The following is a 23,536-nucleotide window of genomic DNA, read 5'->3' as shown; positions in this document are numbered from 1 at the left end:
ATGTATTAAAAAGATGAATAAAGTCCATCTTTCCCTATACTACAAGGCTTCTCTACCAAATGAAACCAGCTAAGGTGCTTGTCAGTGAATGTCTAAAAATGAAACGGTCCACCGTCCAACTCTAAGCCTATCTGACCCTACCACCATCTTAATAACTCAAAGTTAGTTGAATGCCTCCCTTCTCCTAGAATTTGTTGGTTTCTCAACAACTGCTTTTCAATGGATGCTCTTTAGATGGTCTCTATTGACTATATTTATCAGTTTGTATAGTTCATTCACTTTTGTCTTGAGCTTTTGTCTCTTCTCATGTTTTCCTCTAACAAAGAGGAATTCTTTTCTGTTCCCAATGTAAACATATCTAACAAATATAATTTCCTTCTGGGCTATTTCCTATTCTTCTGAACAGTTCATAGTCTTTGCTTTCTTCCTGCTCTGTCTTTATATCCATTTACTAGATTCACCTTGTTCTTGGGTTTCCCCTTTTATAACATGGTCCTCTATTTGTATTAGGCCTCCTTGGTCTAGACTGGTGTGGGAGTGGCCCAATACACAATATTTCTCATTTCCATTTCTTCATGCTGGTTTTACAATATTTTCTCTGGACTGAGACGAGTAGGAGTATTCCAATACTGCTTTGCATTCACTCTCCTTTCTGGTATCGTTATACTATCTTGTTCTTGACTGTGACAAGTATGAGCATTCCAATAATGATTCTCATTCACTCTCCCGGGTCTCCTGTTGTCCCCATTACCTTCCTCTCTTAGGATTAACGTCACTCAGGTTTTCCGTCACTGAGGGTCGGCTCGGTCTCCCTCTAGCTTGGCGCCTCGTGACATTTTCGCCAGCACCTCTCCAGTCAGGTCATCTTAGGTGGCTGTACAGTATATCGTATACCGGCTTGTCCTGTGTCTGTCGTGGCAGGATGGTTTTGGCATCATTACAAGGACCCTCGGTCCACCACGAATACCTGTGGTCATGCCACAACTTCTGGGATCTTTCTCTCTTGCTCTCCTAGGACATGATGCATCCTGTTTCACTTCTCCTGGCTCACTCGCTACAGACTGTGGCGCGTATGGTACTTCTCGTTCTCCCACGATTGCAGGACGCGGTGCGTCTCGTCTCTGCTTCTCTTCCCTGGAGATAATGCTCGAACCCTTTTAAAAATACGCAGTGCTCTCGCTCTCTCTCTGCGTCTCCAGGCTCCTCCCCCTTTGTGGACATACACAGCCATGGGTTTTCCCTGCACAAGCATGTGTTCCTTCTCTTTCGGATTCCCTTCTCCTTCGTACAACCTCTTCTTTGCCCCAGTGATATGGGGACTTAAAGGGACCCTGTTTATCAGAAAGTTTTGAAGATGTTATTTTGGAAGGTCCTCTAGGGAGTTCGTCATCGGAACTGGAGTCCTTGCTCCCAAAAGAAGAGTCTCTCCCGATGAGGCCCCACTTGCCTCTACCCTTAGGGAGGATATTGCTGAGCCGGCTCACCTCCCTAGCCTCACAGGGGGAGATCGCCCTTGGGGAGAAGGGATGAATTCCTGCGATTCATCACAGTTAGAAAAGGGAAGTGTCTGGAGGGGGGATGTTAGTCAATAGGGAGCGGGTTAATGGCTAGGATCCTGTCAGTTTGTCTTACAAGCAAACTAATGTCTTGCTTAACCATCACTCATTTGAGAAGATAAGTCTGATTGACTTTGACAGAAATACCCTCTTGACAACTGCGATGGGTCACTGAACTTCTCAAAAGTCAACGAAAAAAGCAGGGGTAGAAAAAGCAGAATTACAATTAACTTAGTGTGATGTAATGAGCGCCTACAAGATGGGTTGTACTCTCACACAAGCTAACAGACTTACTTGAAGACATTTAAGGCTACCACTACTGGAACCCCAAAGAGCTGTGCAATCTGAATTTGCTTCTGTAAATTGCAACAGCCATCCCCCACCAGCTGCAGATTCTGAAAGAAAAACAAATAAAAAAAGAGAATCACACCCTCACCTTAAGCCAGACAAATTTAAATATAAGGATCAACACCAAAAAGCCTTTTGTGTGCTAGTGACATTACACTTTGTTCAGATTTGAATTAAAAAGGTTGAATGTAAATGGCATGGATTCTTTAAGTGCTGACTATTTACTTTAGCAGGCAATGCTCTAGATTCACTAACATTGCATAAGTGTGCAAACTTCAATCTTAAAACAAGTTACTTATCTTCCGTGATGGTTATTTGGATGGGTAGAGCATCCTTCCAGAGATTCCTCTTCTTTGAAATGTCATCCAGACGCAGACTGGTCCAGAAGTTCAAATAATTAGGTGCCACCATAAGGCTCTGCACCAAATTAGTGTCCGTTGTGCCTTTAAAGTACAGAAGTGAGGTCCTCAATGCACATATATGGAGCTGTGTTTTCCCACTGAACTCCGTTCTACCATTTTATCTCCCATTGCAGACACTGAGGAACAGCAGAACTATTGCCTAAAAAAGAAAAATGAATTCTAGATTGGTAGATGTGTGGAAATACCGTACCCATCAGAAACAAAATTACAGAAGATTGAGTAACTTGTTTTTTTAATGGATACCTTCCTCACACAGATTCCTCAGACTCCCATATCCGTAATAAAAGTAGGAGGGACTAGTGTGAGGAAAACAGTCTACATGAAAAAGTAGAGATAATCGATGGCTTACATAGAGGGGAAGGCCAGGAGAGCAATAAGGAATCTGTGGGAGAAGAATCCATAGAAAGAAAGTTACTGGTGAGTAATTTCTCCTTCAATGGATAGCATTCTCCCACAGATTTGATATCTTGATAGACTCCCAAAGCAGTGCCCCCAGCCGGAGGAGGAAATGGAAGGTAAACTAAGTAGCTCTGTAGGACCGCCCTATCAAAGCAGGCTTCCATGCCTCAAGACATGTCCAATCTGCAGTGTCTTGAAAAAGTATGCAACAATGCCCATGCCAAAACTCGGCAAATTTCTCTTACAGGCATTCCTCTCTGAAGGACCGTTTAAGCCGATACACCCCTGGTGGCACTTCTTTACCCGCTTGTGGATAGCATTCGGCTATGCATAAACAAATCCAGCAGCAGATTGCTTTGCAACTGCTCGTTCCAGTCTAGATTGTGAGAAAGCCACAAAATGCTGATCATCCCTCCTGAAAGCCTTAGTTCTTGACAGGTAAAAGCTCAATGCCCTCTTTGGAGCAAGTCCAGGGAGCCTCTCCGCCTCCTTAGAAGGACGAGGCGGTGGGGAAAACGCTGCAAGGTCCACACTTTGAGCAATCTGAAACTTCGAAACCACCTTCAGCAAGAAATTGGGGCAGACTTTCAAGGACACCTCCTCCTAAGAACTTTAGGAAGAGTGGCTTACTTGTAGATCCCTGGCAAGAAAGAAAATTTCAACTAGACAAGTCTAAGGAAGGTGGAATGCAAAGACTCAAAAAGGAGCCACCATCAAAAACGTCAAAACGACATTTGGAGCCTAATATAAAACACTGAAGGGTGTAGGAGAACTGGCATCCTCCTAAAAAGAGACAGAGCACCTAGGTACCCCTTAACTATGGTAACATGAAGGCCCGACTTGGCCCTTGGAGGTTGGGCACGTCACAGGCACTTAACTCCTTTAGCCTTAAACCACAAACTTTCTCCATCTGCATGCATAGAGTGATCTAGTAGAAGGCATGCTCGCAGACATGTAACACCTCCAAAATCTCCTCCTCCAGGTACCAGTCTTCATACTTTAACCTCTCACGAGCCAGGCATGTAGGTTGAGAGTTCCCGGGTTTGGGTGAAGCACCCTGCATGCCGACTGGGACAAGACGTCTGGCCTCTGAGGGAGCCGGAGAGGTGGACAGACTGCCAATTCCAGAAGGTACCACGACCTGCTTGCCCAATTCGGGACAATTACGCTAATTCAAGCCCTACCTCCTGAACCCCCTGAGAACCCAAGGGATGACAGGTATCGGCAGGAATGCATTATGGAGCTCGAAGACCGACTCCACCAGAAATGCATGTCCCAATGCCACCATTGGAGGAAATTCCCTTGAGTAAAATAGTTTGCATTTTGTGTTGCCCTTTGTCGCAAGCCCACTGACTGGGTTCCTCATTGGGAGAAGATTTCTGAAATGAGCTCCAGGCAAATCTCGAACTCATGGGAAATCATGCTCTGCCTACTCAGAGCGTCTGCCAACCTGATTCTCCATCTGTGCCAGTTGTGCTGCCGAGGCAGAGATAACGTTCTCCAGTAACCACAACCATGGCCGCATGGCCTTCCTGTGCGGGGCACAGTCGCTAATTGAGATAGTGCATGATCACATTTGTTTATTTTATTTATATAGTGCTCCAGACACGGAGGTAAGAGGGCGCTTAGGTAAGCGGTTACAGGATACATTGTATACATTTTACAAGTTATACATCACATTTAAAGTACAAGGCAAGAATGTCAAGTGGAGGAAGGATATGGTGAGATATGGAGAGTGAGTGTTCGTTTTTATACAGTAACCATGTGATAACATGTTTTCTGAATGATTGAAAGGTAGAGATGGATTTGATGTTCAGTGGTAAAGTATTCCACAGTTGGGAGGCAAGGACCGTGAAGCTAGTTCCTCCAGCTCTTTTTATGGTGAATCTGGGCACTATTAGGCATAAGGTGTTAGTGGATATTGTAATTCTAGTAGCAGATTTCAAGGTACATTTGTTAGTGAGATAAGGGGGGGCTTGGTGGTTCAAGGCTTTATATGCGAGGCAGATAGTTTTTAGGTCGATTTTGTGTTGTATGGAGAGCCATTTGCATGATTTTCTAATGTTAGAGATGTGCTCTCGCCTGTGAATGTTTAATGCCGCTCGTAGACCATTATATTGGAGTACCTGCAGTTTACTGATTATGGATTGTTTTGCACCTAGGTAAAGACTGTTGCAGTAGTCCAATGTGGACTGTATAAGAGCCCTGGCCAGTATGAGGCAGCTATTGGAGGAGAAGAAAGGTCTGCAAGCCCTGATCAGCTTACCTGTGTAAGCAGTGGCTGAGGCAGTCATGTTGATTTGTTTAGAGAGGTTGGTGTTGGCATCAAGATAGAAACCAAGAGTATTTACACTTTTAACAATGGGAATAGTGTTTCCATCGATTATGATACTGTTGTAGTTGGGGCTGAGTTTCATCAGGTTGTTGGGTGAGCCGACAAGGAGGACTTCGGTTTTCTCATCATTCAGGCAGAGGCTATGTGTGGCCATCCATGCCTGAATGATGGTGGAGATTTTGTTGATCCGGTTTGTGTCGGCGTTGTAGTTACCTGATAGGGTCAGGAGTATCTGAGGGTCATCTGCATAATTGATGTAGGTGACACCAAGATGGTCCAGTTTGTCGAAGAGTGGCTTTGTAAATATGTTGTACAAAGTGGGTGAAACACAGGAGCCTTGTGGGACACCATATGTGATGGGGATAGGGTCAGCTGCCACTGCAGGTGAGAAGACCCTCATGGTTCTATTAGTGAGGAAGGATTGTATCCACATGACAGCAGAGGAGGAGAAGTAAGCTGCTGAAATGTGGTTGCAAAGGATTTCGTGGTCAACCAAGTTGAAGGCTGCTGAGAGGTCTAAAAGAAGTAGGATGGCGGCATTACCTTTATCTTTAAGTTCATTAATCTGGCTTTTGATGTCGACAAGGGCCATTTCTGTTCCATGTTGGGGTCTAAAGCCAGATTGACGAATTCCTAGTAGTTGGTTTGTCTCTAGATAATCTTGAATTTGCAGATAAGCAACTATCTAGGATTTTTAACATGAATGGGACTGTGGCGATGGGTCTGTAGTTAGTGGGTATAGCCGGGTCTAATGTTTGTTTTTTTAGAAGTGGGAGAACCCAAGATTGTTTCAGATTACTAGGGACTGAGTTGGTAGAGAATGATAAATTAGTGATGAAAGGGGCTAGATCTCTAGCTGCATCCTTTATAGTCTGGGCCGGGCAGCTATCCCCTTTACAGTTGGAGGGTTTCAGAGAGGCTATAATTTTTTGTACTTCAGGTATAGTTAACTTATTGAATGTAAAGCCTGAGTTAGTGTCAGTGGTAGGTGGTGTGCTAGGGCTGGTAGACTTGCTACAGGTAAGTTGTTGTTGTACGATAACACCAGAACATGATTCCCCTGGAGAGAATGTGCGTCAGTCAGCGCCGGTCTGACCGTGCGCATCTCCAGCAAGTTATTGTGGATGGTTGGCCCAAAGCTAGTTTCCCGGCTCTCTCAGGTAAGAATTTTGGCTGCATTTCCGTGCACAACGCATATCGTGACTCACCCCTAGGCACCACAGACAAACTTTCTGGGGGTCGGTATGGACATTTTGGCCTCGCAGTTGTGGCATCGCTTGAAGCCTGAAACTCGTCAAGGTTTTCTGAGGAAAAACGGAAAAATTTAGTACAAAAACGTTGAGAAAACTCAGTCGTGTTCCCGGTGCAAGCGTGTAGGGAAAAAAGGAACTGCAGGATGAGGCGTAGTGACATGTTATATATAAACGATGCCTAACGTCACTTTCAGAGCAGACGATCGAGCACCGAGCAAGACAGATCGACGGCCAAGTCGAGGTCCACTAGGTGCCTGTCGAAAGGTTTCCGAGCAGCAGAGCTGGACAATGGATATCAAGATGAGGAATCTGCGGGAGAAAGGCAATCCATTGAAAGGATTGTATTTACATGCAACAGATGAATTCTGACTTCCTTTGGGAAACACAATTGGGTGCACACGACCTTCTCTTGATGTATTTCTCATTCCTTGTTACTTGTTATCACACGAGTATTGGGTATTTTATAATACACTGGAGTGCTACATTTTCATTGTGAAATAAGACTTCAGATACACGAACAGCTTTCACTTGCATTTCACTTTCACTTGCATTAGACCATACGCGAGTCACTTAGGAGCTGGCTACAGTTACCGGCACGGTTTGCGCATTGTGTTTGAACACCGTGCTTCACTCACCAGCTTCAGGGGCACTGTTCTTGTGCATTGCACTGGTTTCCGGTCTTCCCCGACCTCTGCTACTACTTCAGGATTGCTGGGCACCCACACCCTACTCTAGCACGGGTGTCCGTCGGGTCACTTCAATTGGGAGATCCTTTTTCTCCCTCGCTTGCTTTCTGCTTTGGGCCTTGGTCTTCTGCATGCTCTCGGCTCTTCAATCACAGCAATATGGCTCATACGGGGAGAAATCAGCCTCCAGCAGGTCTTCCTCTGTACAGCTTCTGCCATTCAGGTTTTGGGAGAACAGGACTCTCTCAGAACTTGCAGGCGAAATCTGCTGTCTTCACGTTTCGGCGTCCATTCTGTGCTCCCACTTCCTCATGTTTTGGCAGCCTGGTGCTTCTCCTCTGCACAGGTTGTATAATAGGCTTCAGGTGTGGGCTATTAGTCTCAATTGTCTGACCACTGCAAAGGCTACTTGAAGTAAAGTGTCTCATCTATTAGGCTAGACAGTGCGCCAACGTTAATCCTACTTTTATTTGTAATGCTGCTTGATTTTTATTGAAAAACATTCCGACGTTGTAATTAGAAACTTCAAATCCCTGTGGCTTTGTAGTTCTTGAGATTCTATTTCACTTCCCAACAGGTGCGTCTGGGAGGTGCCAGTCTGCGCTGGGACACGCTACGCGTTGGGTTTGCTGAAAGCTGTTTCACGGGACTTCGTGCCCCCTCTTCCTGCTGTTTCTACTTTCAAGAGTGAGTGATTGCACCCTAGATATAACCGTTATGAAAAGGGGCAATCCCGTGCATAAGTAACGTAGACTTCACTTTAGTTCCCCGCTTAGAAGCCTGCTGATTGGCGGTTTTTCAGTCGCCCCTCTGCCTGTTTGAACCATTCATATGGTGGGCCCTGTTATCCAATTAAGGATAAACAAACTATTAAAATATGTTTGCTAAACACTAGATCGCTCAATAGATATGCTATTAGTGTGGCAGATTATATTCGGGATGAGAACATTGATGAAATGTGCATCACTGAGACATGGCTAGGTACTCCAATGGGCCAAATATTGATTTGGCAACCCCAGAACGCTACATCTTCTATGCTCAGCACAGAGAAAGGGCCCAAATAGGGGAAGTGGCGATAATTGCTAAGCAAGAAATTAATTTCTTCCAAATACCTATATTATTTACCGGATGTGAACTTCTACTTCTAAAATTTATAAACTCTCCTAATGATTGCACTAATTTTATTTTGGTCTATCGCCCTCCGTCTGAGCTACCTTTGTTTCAGGACGAAATATCGGGTATTCGGTCTAAATTAAACACTCCGAACAGCCACTCACTCATATTAGGAGATTTTAACAAATGGCTGGGAACATAGTTATGACTTCACCATTTTGAGTAAAGAGCCTACACACAATCAGGGCAATGTGCTTGACTGGATCGCAGCCAGAAATTTGAGTACACAATTCATTGTGTACTCAAAGCGAGTTTGTTGACAGGAGATACATGCAGCTGCAGGTAGGAGTTAGCGACCCTCTGAGTTTCTGACTCGCACATTATAGATACGGCTATCAATTGTTGACAGAGGTTTGAGTATTTAACTAATTTGTGATATATACCGATAACCTTTGACATCTATGCCGTACTGATAGTTTATGCGTCTACACATATTAAGGTGTACATTAATGAGCTGTGGGAAAAGATCTGTCCGTGATAGAGCGAGCAAACAAGGGCATTTATTATATCGAATTACACAATACAAGAGTTATACTGAGATTGGTCAGTTTAACATTGGCTAAAACTACAAGACACATTATGGAGAATAATTACAGATAGTGCACCGACGTTTCCTTTTGGTACACAGAAGCCGGTACTCGGCATGTGGCACTCAAACTAGACGCCACAGCATTATTCAACAGACTTTGCACTCAGTTAACATCTCTATCGGTAAGACTCATCAAATTTACCATTGATTAACAGAGTTGTTTTGACAATATTTCATAAGAAGTATTCTATTATTATACAGGATGTTAGGCGCCAAATAAAAATGTTTGCTTCAAGATCTCCATTCACCTTAGGTATTCAGGTCAGTTATATCTGTAACATTATTCCCTAAGGGAATAAGTGATACGCTTGCACATCACTATTGTTCTGACAATTGCCACATTTTATTATTTTTTACCTTATTTCTCACCTGCTTCTCTTTTTCCACTGTTTATAAGTCATTGTGCTGTTGACACGTATGTATTGATTGCATTTTCTTTGATTATGCATTATTTGAACATTTAAATGCTTGGGTGATTTCAATGTTTGCAATTATGAATTGTGCATATGAATTTGTGTTATTACTAACAATGGGTTAAATTGGAACTCTAACGTAACTTTGGATCTTTGACATTGCCTTGACTTTAATGGCTGCACTATTTGTATTTTGCACTTTGGATGCGCCTTGACTACGATTGTAAAACTTTGTGATTGACTTTGATAATTCATTTTAGTAGGCTCTGATGAAGGGTCCTTGCTGTCCGAAATGCATTGGCCAAAAGTGAATGCAATTGCTGATAAAATTTAAATACGCAAATATATGAAGAATAAAATACCCACCTGGAGTTAATATATTTAACTTGATTGAATATCATTGAACTGAATTGAAGTTTAGAAAGCCATTCTTGGCAATTGGGAGTACAGCCCACACCGCTGGCTCATAGCCAAGGTCCTTTTTTTGCCATCAACCAATGTTTGTCACCCAGTTTTGTGTAAATTCCCTTTTGGGCAGAGAAAAGAGGCTCCAAATACTTGGATGGTTTAAAATGCACTATTTGCCATTAGATGCCAAACAGATTCGTGGGAGGTACCCTCCAACGCCCCTAGCGAAGTGATCTGTAAATCCTACCATGTAATGACCAGTATTACTCAATCCTATTTCTCCATGATGGCGCTCAGAGTGAGGGAGTACTAAGCCCTCCCCTGAAACCAGCTTGGGAGGGCTTCAATATATTGTTACTCCTCCAGTCTGAACAAACATTTGGAGACCATCTTACTGGCAATGTCCAGTAAGGAAATAGGTCTACAAGTGTGGGGGTTAGGGGGTTGGTACAAGGACTATTTGTACAAGGAGATGGCATAATGACTGTCTAGACAATTGCATACACATATTTGGTGTCATATTAAAACATGCCCTTCTCTAAAAGCTCCCATTCTTTCCCTTTTTGTTTGTCTTTTAGCAATTTTGCCCCTTTGAAACTTTTAATCTGGCCAGTCATGTACACACCACTCGCTAAATCATGGTTCAGTTTTCATTTTGAGATTCTACATTCTGCATCGAACCATGGGGCATTCCCTTTCTATAACCTGGACCTCCTGAACTGGAGGATGCTCTTTGCCAATAGCTCTCTGCTGGATGGTTTCAACCAAAGACTCAGACACTTTCATTTGTGGCCTCTGAACTATTTAACAGTTTAAAGAGAATATATTTTAATTTATTGTGAATTCGTAATTCTTTCCAATGTCTCCTTGTCAAACCTAGGCATCAACGACCAGTCCCTCCGATTGTCAGACATTCTTCATGTGCTACCCCTGACCATTGGAAAATTATCTTGAGGATAGTGATCACTCTCTGTTCAATTAGAAATGCAAGCTTTCATAACAATCCTGAAGAAAAAACAGTCCCTGTTGATTGATGAATAGTATTACTGTTCTTGTATACTTCTCAATACAACATTTGCTCTAAAGATCTCAGAGAATCACAAGCAAAAAACAAAAGTATACCTGAAAATCAGTGCTCCATTTGTGACCAGTTTTACTGTCCAAACATTTTCACTACATTTCTTTAAAATGTTTTACTTGAGAACCTCAAGTCCCTGGTAATGTTTATTTAGTCCTACTATATCTTTGAACAACTGGACTGGTCCTATCTGTCTAAACATGTCAAACTGACCACTCAATTGCCTCAACATTTCCTGTAAACAACCACAATGTCAAATTAAGTTTAAAGGCCATGCAAATGTCCTTTACTAGTATTGCACGTTGTCTAGATAGATTTCTTAAGTACTGCAAATCAAAATGTTTAACTAGCAGTCTTAAGTTTATTACATTACTAATTTGAATTGCAATCATTTTTCCAGCAACTGAACACCGATATGTTTGGTCGAAGAATGGATGCTGCTCACCATTTCATTTGATATGCAAATTTTGCTCAGTTCACCGAAAAGGTTGGGGACCCCTGGTCTAGACTGATGCCAACATGTAGCTGTGCAAACAACTCTTCTACTACTCACCCACAAGAAGCCCAGAGAAGATTTCAGAGCAGGGAAGGCAGAGAGGGAGAGGAGGAACCTGTGGGAGAAGAATTCATAGAAAGTGGTCTTATAAGAAAGCGCCTGAAGCTTGCTAATGTGCCTCACAGATGTGATGAACCCCAAGAAATCCGTCTTCAGAGTGAGCAGCTCAACAGAAGCAGAATGCAACGGCTCAAATGGAACCGCCATAAGAAAAGTGAGAATCTGAATCCGATCCCAAGATGGGACCATGAAGGCTGTTGAATGAAAAAGAATGTACAAGGCCCTCCGAAAATTGGGCAATCACTGGAATGGAGAAATGGAAATCTTGTTCTGTGAATCTATTAACCAAGAACAATGCAGCCAAATAGCCTTTGATTGTGCCTATTTGCAGCCCCGAAGACATTCCATCAGAGTGGAAACAGGGCACGGAATAGGGTTTGCCCCTTGACCTCTACACCATGCCTCAAACCTTCTTCACCTGTACGCATAAACAGACTTGGTGGAAGGCCTTTAGGCAGCCAGCGGTACCTCTAAACTGCCTCAGTCAGGACCCAGTCCTCATATCTCAGCCTCTCAAGGCATGCAGATTAAGAAACTCAGGGTTGGGTGGAGCACGCAATCTTCCTACTGGAACAGGAGGTCGGGCCTCCGAAGAAGCCGGCAAGTTGAGCAGACCACCAACTCCAGAAGGTCCAGGTACCACGTTCTCACCCAATACAGGGTGATCAAGGTCATGAAGGCCCAAAACTTCCTGAGCACCCATGGGATGACTGGTATCAAGAGAAAGGCATTAGGGAGGTTGAAGGCCCACTCCACCAGAAACACATCTCCTAATGCCCCCTCGGAGAGAACTCCCTAGACCAAAAGAGCTTGAATTTTGTGTTGTCCTTCGTGGCAAACATTAACAAATGGGGTCCCCCAAAGGGAGAAGATCTCTGCAATGAGCTTTGGCATATGGCCCATTTGTGGGAGACTGTCCTCTGCCTGCCCATACCTTATACCAACCCATTCTTTGCTCTTGCCAGATAGGCTGCTGAGGCAAAGATCCTGTTCTCTCCAGAAGCCTGAACCAAGGCTGCATGGCGTCAGCAGTGACTGACCACCATCTTGCTTGTTGAGGTAATGCATGCTCACTGAGTTGTCGGTCAGACTCCGGAAAGATTTCCCTCTGAGGGATGGCGCAAAAAGCAGTTATGGTTAAACCGACTGCTCGCAGCTCCAGCAGGTTTATTATGCCAGTGATGTTCCATGGGGGACCAACGACCACTCACCTGCAGTGGACGCCCCAGCCTTTCAGGGATGCATCCATGACCACTTGTGCCTCCAGCCATGGTGGCCAAAAGGGTTCCCCCGCCATCATGCCGTCTGTCAGCCCACCAAGAGAGGCCGCTGGCCAATGCCTTTGATATGCAGAGGACAGTCGATATTTCACCAGAATATTGTGACCATTGACCCCCTCGGAAGCCATTTAAGAGATTACATTGGCAACCTCGCCTCTGGCACGAGGAAAATGGGAGGGCTTCCAACACTTCTCCCCAGGAGGAGCCTTCCCTGTGAGGCTAGGGAAGTGAGCCTGCTACGGAATAACCTCCCTAGAGATAGAGGAAAGTGAGACCTCACCAGGAGAGACTTCCTCCTCTGGGGATAAGAACTCCCGTTCTGATGAGGAACTCCGTAAACCACGTAACATCAACCCATCTTCAAGAACATCTAACGAAAGAAAACATGAACACACAAGAAATTGTTATTTCCAGGCAAGCCCTCTGTTTATACCCATGAAGAAAAACCTGGATTGTACGGAGACGAAGAAAATCACTGGAAGAATACAGAGGGTGATGCAACCAGAAACAAATACTTTGATACTACCTCACAGAAGTACCATGGCAACGTCAAAGCTTGGAGGAGGAGACTGAGGAAGAGAGAGAGACACTGCAAGTTTCCAATCAGCTGATAGAGCAACACATAATGAAACCTGGACGCAAGGCGTCCGATGAGAGACAAGCCAGAGCGCATTCTCCGACACTTGGTGTTGCTGGAGAGAGGGGATGCGAGAGGCCGAGCTAGAGGCAAGGCATCCTGAGCAGCTGACAAGTGTTGGTGTGACTGTCACAGTTGACCAGGAGGTCCACAAACTATGCTGATACCACTGCCCATAGAGTGTTGCGGAACAAACAAACCGGCATAGGAACGAAGGAGCAAGAAACCAACCTACCATCCGAAGGAGCGGATCATAGCCTGTCAAAAAGCCTGGGCAATCCAGGTAATGGGTAAAGCGGGAAACCCGGTAGGGGGACCGAAGATAATTACTGGAACACTCATACTCGTCCGAGCCAAGACAAAGCGTCAGGTGTATTTAAGAAGAGTGTGAATCATCATGGAAATAATCATACTCGTTCCAGCCAGGACAAAGTGTCAAGAACATATGAGGATAATGTGAATCATTACTGTAACACTCATACTAGTCCTAGTCGAGATATACATTTGGGAGTAACTGAAAGACAAGAGAACCAATATTTGAATCCTCAAATATGAACAAGTCGAGAGAAATGGGGAATAATAAAGAGGAAGTCTTAAGGTTAAAGAAAGAGAAATAAACAGTTATTCCCTGGAAGGATGGGGATAGTTCGAAATAGAGGAGAAGAAGAAAAGAACAAAGAGGGAAGAAAGATTAACGAGTGAAAGATCATTCAGACATTGAAGAACCCAGTATCTGAGCTGTATGATTTGATAAACAGTCACTAAGAATTATCTGAAGATACACTATTGAACTGAACTTGGTGAAATAACCACCTAACAGGACAAGGGAATCACTCTCCTGTGCTTTAGTTCTAAATAGTTAGTTTTGGACCGCGGACGGAATTGGTTTTGGACTCTCACTGACAAGCACCCTAGTTAGGTAGGGAACTTAGTCTAGGAAGAGTTGGTAGTTTTCACTTTTTCTTTAATAAAAATAACAGGGAGATGGAAACCTAGAGTTCATGTTGTTCTTCGGACTTGCCACAGAAGCAATCTCTCATTTCGCCTGCCGGCAGATGGTCAGCACCCTCAGAAATTGTTCTCCACAGAATGTGGGAATATTGAGCAAAGGCACACAGAGCATTAATAGTTTTTAATGCCATACTCCCTGATGCAAAGACTTTTCCGCGAGGACGTCAGTCTTTCTTGACTCCCTGTTCATCGAGAGGTTTGACATCAATGGCCTTGAGTTCACAGTGGAAACTTAGACCGCCAGTCCTTCAGGGGGCAGATGGTTCATGACCAATGCAAATAGCCGCTCGGCGGTATATATTGTTTTATAAGGTCGGCGCCGACAGCCGGCATTGGAACACGTGCTGCCATAATGCTGCGATCGGGTTCAATATAGCAGCGTTGAAAGGCATGGGCTCTCTCGGACTGTTCCTTGTCCAACATCGTAGGACTGTAAAGGCCTGGCCCGTGCGCCGAGGCTAATAGCCACACTACCATTTTGACAAACGCTTTATGACTGTAAAGGCTTGTCCGGTGCACCGAGGCTAATGGCCACAACCACCATTTTGACAATTTCTTGTATTGTGTCTCTGGGTAAGCGTAATGCGATATCTGTTGCATCTCGATGTTGGGGAGGTGTCCAGCAGGAATGTTTTGTGCAACTCCGCAGCCAGCTCCAACAGGTCAGTCTGGTCCATTAAGAAATAAGGCACGTTGTGTAAATCTGCTTCCGCCATGGGCTCCATCCCGAAAGGGACAGGATCCTCCTCTTCACCGAAGATGGTTCTCATTGATTTGGAGAGCCCCAACCTGGACTCCAGTGTCAATGTTGAGGGCCTGACGGAGGCTCTAGGTGCTGCTGCCTCAAGGGCCGTCGGCGCTGGGGCTGTCTTCAAGTGAGTTGAGGGCGTGAGATCTGATTTCAACACCTCTGCGCCAGAACCACTGTGTGCAAATGATGCTAGTGCTGTGGCTTTCTCAAAGATTTGAAGCATCTGTTCTTAAATTCCTCCCACTCCTCCATCAGACTTGCCCCTTTCTTCCGAAGATTCAGAGTCACTCACGCTTCCTTTTCTTTTCTTCATACAAACAGTAATGCAAACCCCATTGTCATAACCATGCATATCACAGCATACCATATGGGGAACCATTCATCAGTCAGGAACACCTCAACACACACTGGCACCTACGCAACTTAAAGCACCCAACTGGCTGACACATGTACACACCTGCAGGTTATATAGTGAACAAAGGAAGAGCAAACTAAAGTTTCTAAGTGTGTTAACTTATTTAAAACACTTTGCACAAAACATACCTCTGGCCCTACCTCCCAACCTTCATGACACATGGATGTGCATATAGGTTGATGAGGGAAGATAAAAAGCTTGGCGGAAACCTTGTGGTGCAGGTGAATGTTGGGAAGTGCTGCAGTCCCAGGTATCTGAGTGGGGGGTGCACACACACACATCAGCCAGGTGGTCGAGCAGCCTACCAAATAATAGTACATGACTGAAAAGTTGGATATCTGAGGGGGGACCGATGGAGCAGGCTATTCAGTTGGTAAACGTGGGTGGGAATACCTTCCTTGTGGTGTCATGGTGGACATACAGTTAAGGTCTATAAGAATCCATAGGAGAGGGAGGGTGATAAAGGACCCTCGTGAAGAGCTGCCTCCAGAGTATAAGTCCAGCTTGACACAGTCGGTCATGTTTTTCATAGGGCTGAGATTAAATGTCCTGCTAAGTCATCTCTCAGTATAATATGCAGTCGCAACTTGTTGCTACATCATATGTAGACAGTGGGGTTGCAAGGTTTAAGTGACGGAAACCAAGGGTGACTGACCGAGTATAGAGCCACCATGCCACATGCTGAGCAAACAAAAACATCATAATTCTAAAGTGACACCTACCAAGCAAGATTGAAATGGATGGGGTGCATATGTCTATGCGGACCATAGTTGTAACCGCACAAGCCCTGGATGCGGTTTCCTGCCTCATCATCCACAAGATACATCATGCTCCCTTCCGGGCATGGTACCCTGATAGCACCAGGTCACCAGGGAGAGACTGCACAACATGCACGTCTTGAAGACCAGCAAGTGTGGCCACATGGTGCACCATCACTTAAACTCACAGAACTGGTAGAGCTTCACATTCCATTGCTGTCCATCAGATGGTTATGTCGCACTTCCAGGAAATTGAAATGCGTGGGGCCACAAAGGTTCCTAAACTATGCCTACTGCACAGGATTTAATATGGAAGTTGGTGCAGCAGCGTTTTGGGTGAACAGGAAACTCTACAGGCGCAAATGAAAGCCATTGGCTTCTACCACCAGAAATTCCTGTGAGGAGCATTGCGAAAAGGATTTCTTCCTATGGGAGACCTTGAAAATATTAGGACATCGGTTGGGGCGAATCTCCTGTAGTTAGTGGAGCAGGAAGGGTACAAACTCATGTCTGAAGTACTGATAGCATGCTACTGGATTGAGTTAACTAACCTGAGGGCTGCCTCTCACACTTTGAATGAACACAAACCCATTTCTCAGCAGTTTCATAGAATTCCTAAAACAGTGCCACCAATTACTTCTAAATCTAGTTGATGCAAAAAAACACATTAGCGAGTAAACGTTCCAGCGTTTGATTCTGCTTACCTCTTCTGTATATTCTTTTGCAAGTGGTGCCCCAGCCGTGACCTGGAAATAAAAGTAATCAAAATCAGTTGGGCTCCTAATTCAACGACAATATTTGCAAAAAAGACAGACTGGTGCTTTACGTTCTCCTGTTCAGGGCGACAGCCCGTTGCACCCGCACTTCCAAGACTGAAAAGAACACTTACAGACGGGAAGCAAAAATATTAACTAACCACATGATCATTAGTACAAATCACTAGGGTACAGCAGTTTTGTAGCTGTAAATAGGTGTTATTGCCCAATGGCAAAGCACTAATGGACCAAGGAAGGATGAATTAATGAATAGGGCAGCCAGGCCGTGGGTTCGAACCTATAGCTAGAACAGATCTCGGCAGCAATCGCACAACTCAGCCAACTATCTCGGTAAGCATTCTCAAACTAGAGAATGCGTAAATGTCGTCTTCGGAACCCCAAAATGCCCCAGTTTAGGGGCGGCAAGACAGATTTCTTCAAATGTAGTAGATGACCGATTATGAGCAACCACAAATGGCGCTTTCAAAACCATTGCAACCAAGGTTAGTACACCATTTCCAAGATATCACTTCACAATGTTTTTGAATGGAAAAATAAAAAGAGAACCCCGATACAAATGCAAATGGAAAACATACTTCAACTTAATGCCTCAGCAAGTTAGCTTGGATGATGTCATGGGCGGTTTTGCTCTCAAGTCTGGGAGGGGTGGAAAGTGGTATGGGGGGCGAGGGAGGGGGGGTACTCGGCAGCCATCTGAACCTCCGCGACAGCATAATAATATAACCCAGCTACCCAAACAATGAGCTGTAGCAGTTATGCAATCTCTTTAACAGGGATTTTTTTTTAAATTAAACTGACCAAAGAAAAACTACACAGTTTTAATATGTTACTTTATTGTTTATTTAGCGAAAATAAAATGGACACAGCGTAGGTGCATCAAGTAAATATAATTTCAGTCTGAAGTAACAACAATGTCAGAGTTATACGCGCACGTTTAGCCGTGGTCTACTCTGGGCAGTCTGTGTTAGTTGTTAAACAATGCAATGAAAACCTACGTGGTAATGCCCAGCACATTTTTCATATCTCGCACATTTCCTGGAACTTGACAGGCCCTAAACCCCTTGGAATTCTCAGTGCAAATCCTACTTCCTCGATAACAGCTCTCGTATTACCTCCACCATTGAATACTAAGCCCATTGACAACTAAAGCCCATTCAAAGCAGTAGAACGTTGCAAAATTACTGCATGATGTAAGCGTCACTTATTGTTTGTCTGTTACCTTACCTTTTTGCATAGACTTAAAGCTCAGCAGTTCAAATGAAAGCCGTGCACTTATCAAGGGAGACGTGGCTTGCAACTTTAAGCATATTTGGTTCTGATTTTTTGGCTAATTTGCAAATAAATACAATGAGAATCCTTCATGGTGGGTACTGACATTTTTCGGCATCAATGCGTTTCAGTAAAGGCACACACTTATTTATATCATCAGTGCTGGAAATAGAAAACAAATTACTGGGGGTTCCCTCCCTTACTTGGACGGCAAGGGCTGTGAGGAGGACAGCTCCAGCCTCTAAGGAGGGGGTGCTGGACAGCTTCAAATTTGGCCAGTTCTAATCTGAAGTCGAGCTATTGCACGCACGAGCAACCCGCGCTGCTCGTGCGTGGGATAACTCAGCTTCATAAAAGGTCTGTGAGTGTCTTGTGCTAGCCGTTGGGGCTGGGAACAGAGCAGCACTCCGGCATTGCTACAGCAAGGCACGTTTTACCGTAGTAGCACCGCTCTGTCTTGTTCCAGCCCATTTCCTGCACTGATATATGTCGGATCCGACCTGCCATACGAGCTTGGATGGCCGTCATGCATTCATTCGCAGCATTCACACACGCGGAGCGCCAAATAAAACACGTCCGAGACGGTTGGCAGTGTACTGGCTAATCCCCTTCCAGGGCAATCCTAGCCTTCTTTAATCATCCCTTTACTGTCACATGGCACGGGTCTCAAATCGCTCACGTGACTAGGACATATGACAACACCACATTCCTCCCAAACTTAGAACATTTGAACCTAACATTCTTATTGTCTCTGGCTGGTTCTTTTTGGTTCCTTACCTTCCACCTGGGGCTTTTCTTGTCTAGGATCTCCAGTGGTAGATCCCTTGTAGGACGTAACCTTGTAGTCGGGTCGAGGATTGTGGCTTCTCTCGGAATCGGTACCTTGTGCGTGATCTCCCAGTGGTCCGGTCGCATTTAGGCCCGCGACAGGAGCTTCTCCTCGGTCGGGTAACGGCACTGCGTTTTATTGCTGCGATGTGCCATCACCTGTTCCTGGCTGTTGACCGTGGGGACTCTGGGGGTCCTCGCCTTCTGCTTCGGGGTTTGGTTGTTCTCTCCGTAATGTTGTTGGTACTTTGCAGAAGTGAGAGATTTTTCACATCACCACTTCTTGTACCCGTATGGCGGTCACCATGTTGTGGTTGGAGTCTCGTACTGTCCATGGGCACGATTTGTATGCTAGTGTAATCTTTTTCTGGGGGGTGCTCTGGTTTTCACGAGTACAGTGTCACCCGTGTGTAGTTCCCTGTGCTGCGTGTGGCAGGCTTGGCGCTCCGTCATTTCATTTTTCTCACTTCTCTTCCATGCGTGGTATGTCTGGTTCTGGGGCTACCCAGCTTGGGTGCAGCAGCAGTTCGGCCTGGATGGGAACCCCAAACATCTGCGCCGCTGGGCTGACTCCTGTTGACGTGCAGGGAGTTTGTGTGTTCGGAGGACCGGATACACTACTGGCAGACATGGTTGATGGTGGTCCTTTGCAATCCTTATGACCTTGTTTAGGGATCCCATGAATCTTTCCGCATCTCCATTTGCTTGCAGTCAGCATGGGGTGATCTTTCTGTGTTTGATGTTGAGGCTGGTTAGAAACTGCTTTCTAGGCTGTCGTGCAAAACAGTGAATCAAGAAAGGAAAGGACTTCAACAACATGTTGTTTACAGATGAGAGAGAAATTACTTACCGGTAATGTTCTTTCTGTATTATATTGTAGTCATTTATATAGCGCCTTTTACCATTACTTTAGTCTCACAGCGCTTACGGTGGAAACGCCCAAAGGGACCGCAGTCCAGAGTATGGGGAGTTCTGATAGAGTTTTAGAATGTGTGTGTGCATTTGGCCAATATTAGGATTTTGGTGGGCTGGGTAGGCTCCAATAAGCAACCCAAGAGGTCAGGCATATGCATGGGTGCTGAGGGAGGTCACAAGAGTGTGCCAGTGCAAGAGACATGTTATGTGTCCAGCTAAACCAAATTTGTCAGCGGTTGTCGCTGCATACAAATGGCAGAGGTGTTGAGGCAAGTCTGGTGTAAGGAGGCAAAGAGCGTCCAGCTAGACCAAATTAGTCGTAGTAGCATTCTAATGTGTGTGGATGGATAGCTGTGCCTGCGGCAGGTGTCCACCAAAGTGGTGTCTTATACGTACCTTAAGCTCAGATGGAGCTTAACTTTAATCTTGCTGTGCGACCCGATTGTGTGAAAAGAGTAGGTACTCTCATAGGCTCTTCTAGGCACTATGGACAGGCTACACTCAAGCTCTTCTAAGCGCACTAGACCGGCTATCTTAGTACATCTTCTAGGCATGACAGACAGCACCATAAGATCTTGGGATTCTCTAAACACAATAAACAGTCCACCCTTATAGTCTTACTATATATCTTTCAAGTTCTATATTGGGCTACCTATAGGCATCTTCCAAGTGCAATATAGTCGACTCTTGCATACATCTTTATATGTTACAATGATAACATATAGATCTTCTATATGCAATGGATAGGTTATCACATATCTTTGAGCTCAATGAACAGATTAACATTGAAAAGAGCAACACAAGTGCCCACTCCAAAGTCCATCTAAGGGGAGCACACTGCCCATCCTCAAATCCGTATAACCTTCACAGATCTTCTGAGTGCAATATATGTGCTACCTTCGCAATTTCTTCTAGGGCAGCACATGTGCTATCCTTCACAGTTCTTCACTTGCAATACATTTGCTAATTTACACAATTTGTTATGAGCGCAACACATGTGTTAACCTATCCAATATCTCTACGACTCAAATCCATCTAAGTGTGATACCTTTCCTAACCCCCAAAATACATCTAAGTGCACCATATTTCCTACCCTCACAATAAAACTTAGTGCAACCCATTTGCTATTCATTTCTACCCTGAGGATACAGCTAAGTGCAATACATTTCCTACTCCCCAAAATAAGCTTAAATGTAAAACATTTTAAACTCGCACCGTCCATTGTAAGGGATCAAGAGAAAGACTCGGACACAGTAACAAGTTTTATGTTGGACAGCGACTTCTTATCAAAACAAAAATTGGGGTTGGGGAAATCCTACCAATCCCTAACTCGACGAGGGGTTTCCCTGTATGTGTCAGGATGTCCAAATCAAAAAGAGTTCTCTGTCCCATGTCCAAAATCCTAATATGACCCGTACACACTAAACTCAATGTGACGTGAAGTGGGGATGTCTTTTAGCTGAACACCTGCAGTTTCCTTCCAAAGTTCCAGACTCGAACGCTCTAAAGTGAAGAAAAGAAAATCAATAAAGTACCACCAGAGAAGGAGCCATCCCTTCCCATAGAGTTCTTCAAATGTCACCTTTAAACAATTTCTCCAATCCCTGGGTTACTGTCCTGCCAAGGCTTCTTCAATCTTGCTACCTGGGTGCCGGTCCCAGACTCGCTGAGTGCCTGGTTTACTCTACTGCCAGGGCTTTGTAAACCAGTTCAATATTGGAGCGCAAATTCCAGGTTTACACTCTTCATCAGCATTCACTCCCTTCTGTCTCCAGGTAAATATATTCTTCATATGTTGGGTCACCAACCCATTGCAAACTAGGTTAAATGTCCCAGCTCCCTTATTTGGGCTTATACCTTTCACTAACCGTTTGCAACAGTCACCCTGAATCACCCCAGTATCCCAATCTCATTCTCTGGGTTTACCGGTCTTCTTTAGCAGCTTCGTCATTCCCTCGCGTCTCACGGTTTACTCCACTGCCGTTTGCTGTCTGGGAGCCCGCCTCATCAGCTTCTCGGTTCCCGCCGTGCCTTCTCCTTTGCTCAGCAGCTCCTGCTGTTCGTGATGACAGCGAAGCAAATACTCTTCTGCCCGACTTCCCTGGACAACGTGCTCGACAGTTTCCTCGCTACATTCGGCAGCCTAATTTCCTCCTGTGTCCCAATCAGCTTCGGGAGGACCGAGTCGCTCGCTCTGTTCAGGTGTGCCATATTTGAATGTCCCAGCACCTGTTAATCTCCTCAAAAGACTAAAGCGTGGCGTTTGCTTACCGCTTCCAGTGAACCTCATTACTCCATTCCTCTTGTTATGTATGTTATTTTATTCATAAGGCGCCAAAGCCTGAGGGCGTCCAGACGCCATAGAAGAAAAGGATAGACATATAAGCCAGGTGGGAAGTCAAAATCTAATTAAACAAATGTCTTCAACTGTTTCCGCAAGGTTAGGAGGTTTGCTATGTTACATAGAGGAGCTGGCAGGGCATTCCAAGCCTGTGCGGCCAGCACATGAAAAGCACAACCGTTTCCGCCAGTCCTTTTAAAACGATCGACTTTCAGGAGGCAGTCTTTGGCCGATCTAAGAGGTCTTCTAGGGATATATAATCTCAGCTTGTTTTTGAGATATATAGGCGTCTCACCGTAGACACATTTGTGACTAATGGTCAGAAGTTTGAATTGAATTCTGGCCGAGATTGTCAACCAGTGGAGAGTCTTCCTGGCTGCTGATGTGGGTTCAGGGCGCTTGTTAGGCAGAATTACATGCAGTACCCTTTGGGAACACTACACACAATTAAGACTGCAAGTGACAGTACAAATTCACCTTTGGTACACGCCTGTACTACACAGTTATAGTGGTAGCAGTAGCGGAGCAGCCAGACTTATCTCAAGAGTAAGTGAGCAGTACAAGTGTTTACACAAGGGACAGCAATTACTATGGTTCAGGCAAAAACTGACTCAAGTAATAAGCAAGATAAAAATCACAATCAAAAATACACCACACCACCCCTTAAATTCTAGACAAGTTAGGCTCACAAAATGAAGTGGGAGCAAAATGGCACTCCAGAAATTTAAAAGGGAGGGAAAGTCAAAGTTATCAGAAATTAGGCAAAACCAACAGGTAAGTAAGCAGGGCAACTGAACAAGAGAAACTATAAGGGTAAAATCAGATAGAAAAGGCTTAGGGCCAAAGTCAATGGTTCAAAAGTCTTTTGCTCAAGATAATAGGTTCAGTGTAGTTTGCGGTAAAGTTCGTGGCACAATTCTGGACGAGGTTGGTCGGTAGAAAAATTAGGTAAAAGAAGAGAAGGACAAGCCCTCGGTTTGAAGAAAGATTGCAAACACTTTCACCACGGCTGGGGGAAACGCACAACCGGATTTGCACAGTACCTTAAAACGGAGAGGGAGCTGTAGCTGAGGCGGACGTTCCTAGCGGTTCCTGCAGACTCACGGTTCCTGAAGCGACTGTCGGACTGACAAGAAGTACGAAGACTGGAGGGTTCTGCACCACCCAGGGAAGAAACCAACAGCAGAGCAAAACAACAAATAAAAGGTGCGCTCCTTAAAACCCAAGCTGGGTCCGACCTTCCTGGCTATTGAAAGTAAGCGTCCCCCAATAAGGCAGT

The 23,536-nt window shown here is 44.8% G+C and overlaps 1 protein-coding gene across 1 annotated transcript in view; it reads right to left on the bottom strand.

Annotated features, from left to right (window-relative positions):
* Positions 1–23,536, bottom strand: part of MTHFD1L (methylenetetrahydrofolate dehydrogenase (NADP+ dependent) 1 like) — a 2,103,853-nt gene that overhangs the window by 599,034 nt on the left and 1,481,283 nt on the right. The window contains exons 22-23 of the mRNA XM_069608130.1: positions 16,833–16,874; positions 1,851–1,951 (exon numbers count right to left, since the gene is read on the bottom strand). Of these exons, the coding sequence (XP_069464231.1) occupies positions 1,851–1,951; positions 16,833–16,874 (143 nt within the window). The remainder of the gene's footprint in view (positions 1–1,850; positions 1,952–16,832; positions 16,875–23,536) is intronic.

The sequence above is a fragment of the Ambystoma mexicanum genome, chromosome 4q, assembly GCF_040938575.1.
Source record: "Ambystoma mexicanum isolate Mex_15411 chromosome 4q, UKY_AmexF1_1, whole genome shotgun sequence".
Lineage (NCBI taxonomy): Eukaryota > Metazoa > Chordata > Amphibia > Caudata > Ambystomatidae > Ambystoma > Ambystoma mexicanum.
This window is presented reverse-complemented; position numbering and strand designations above follow the sequence as displayed.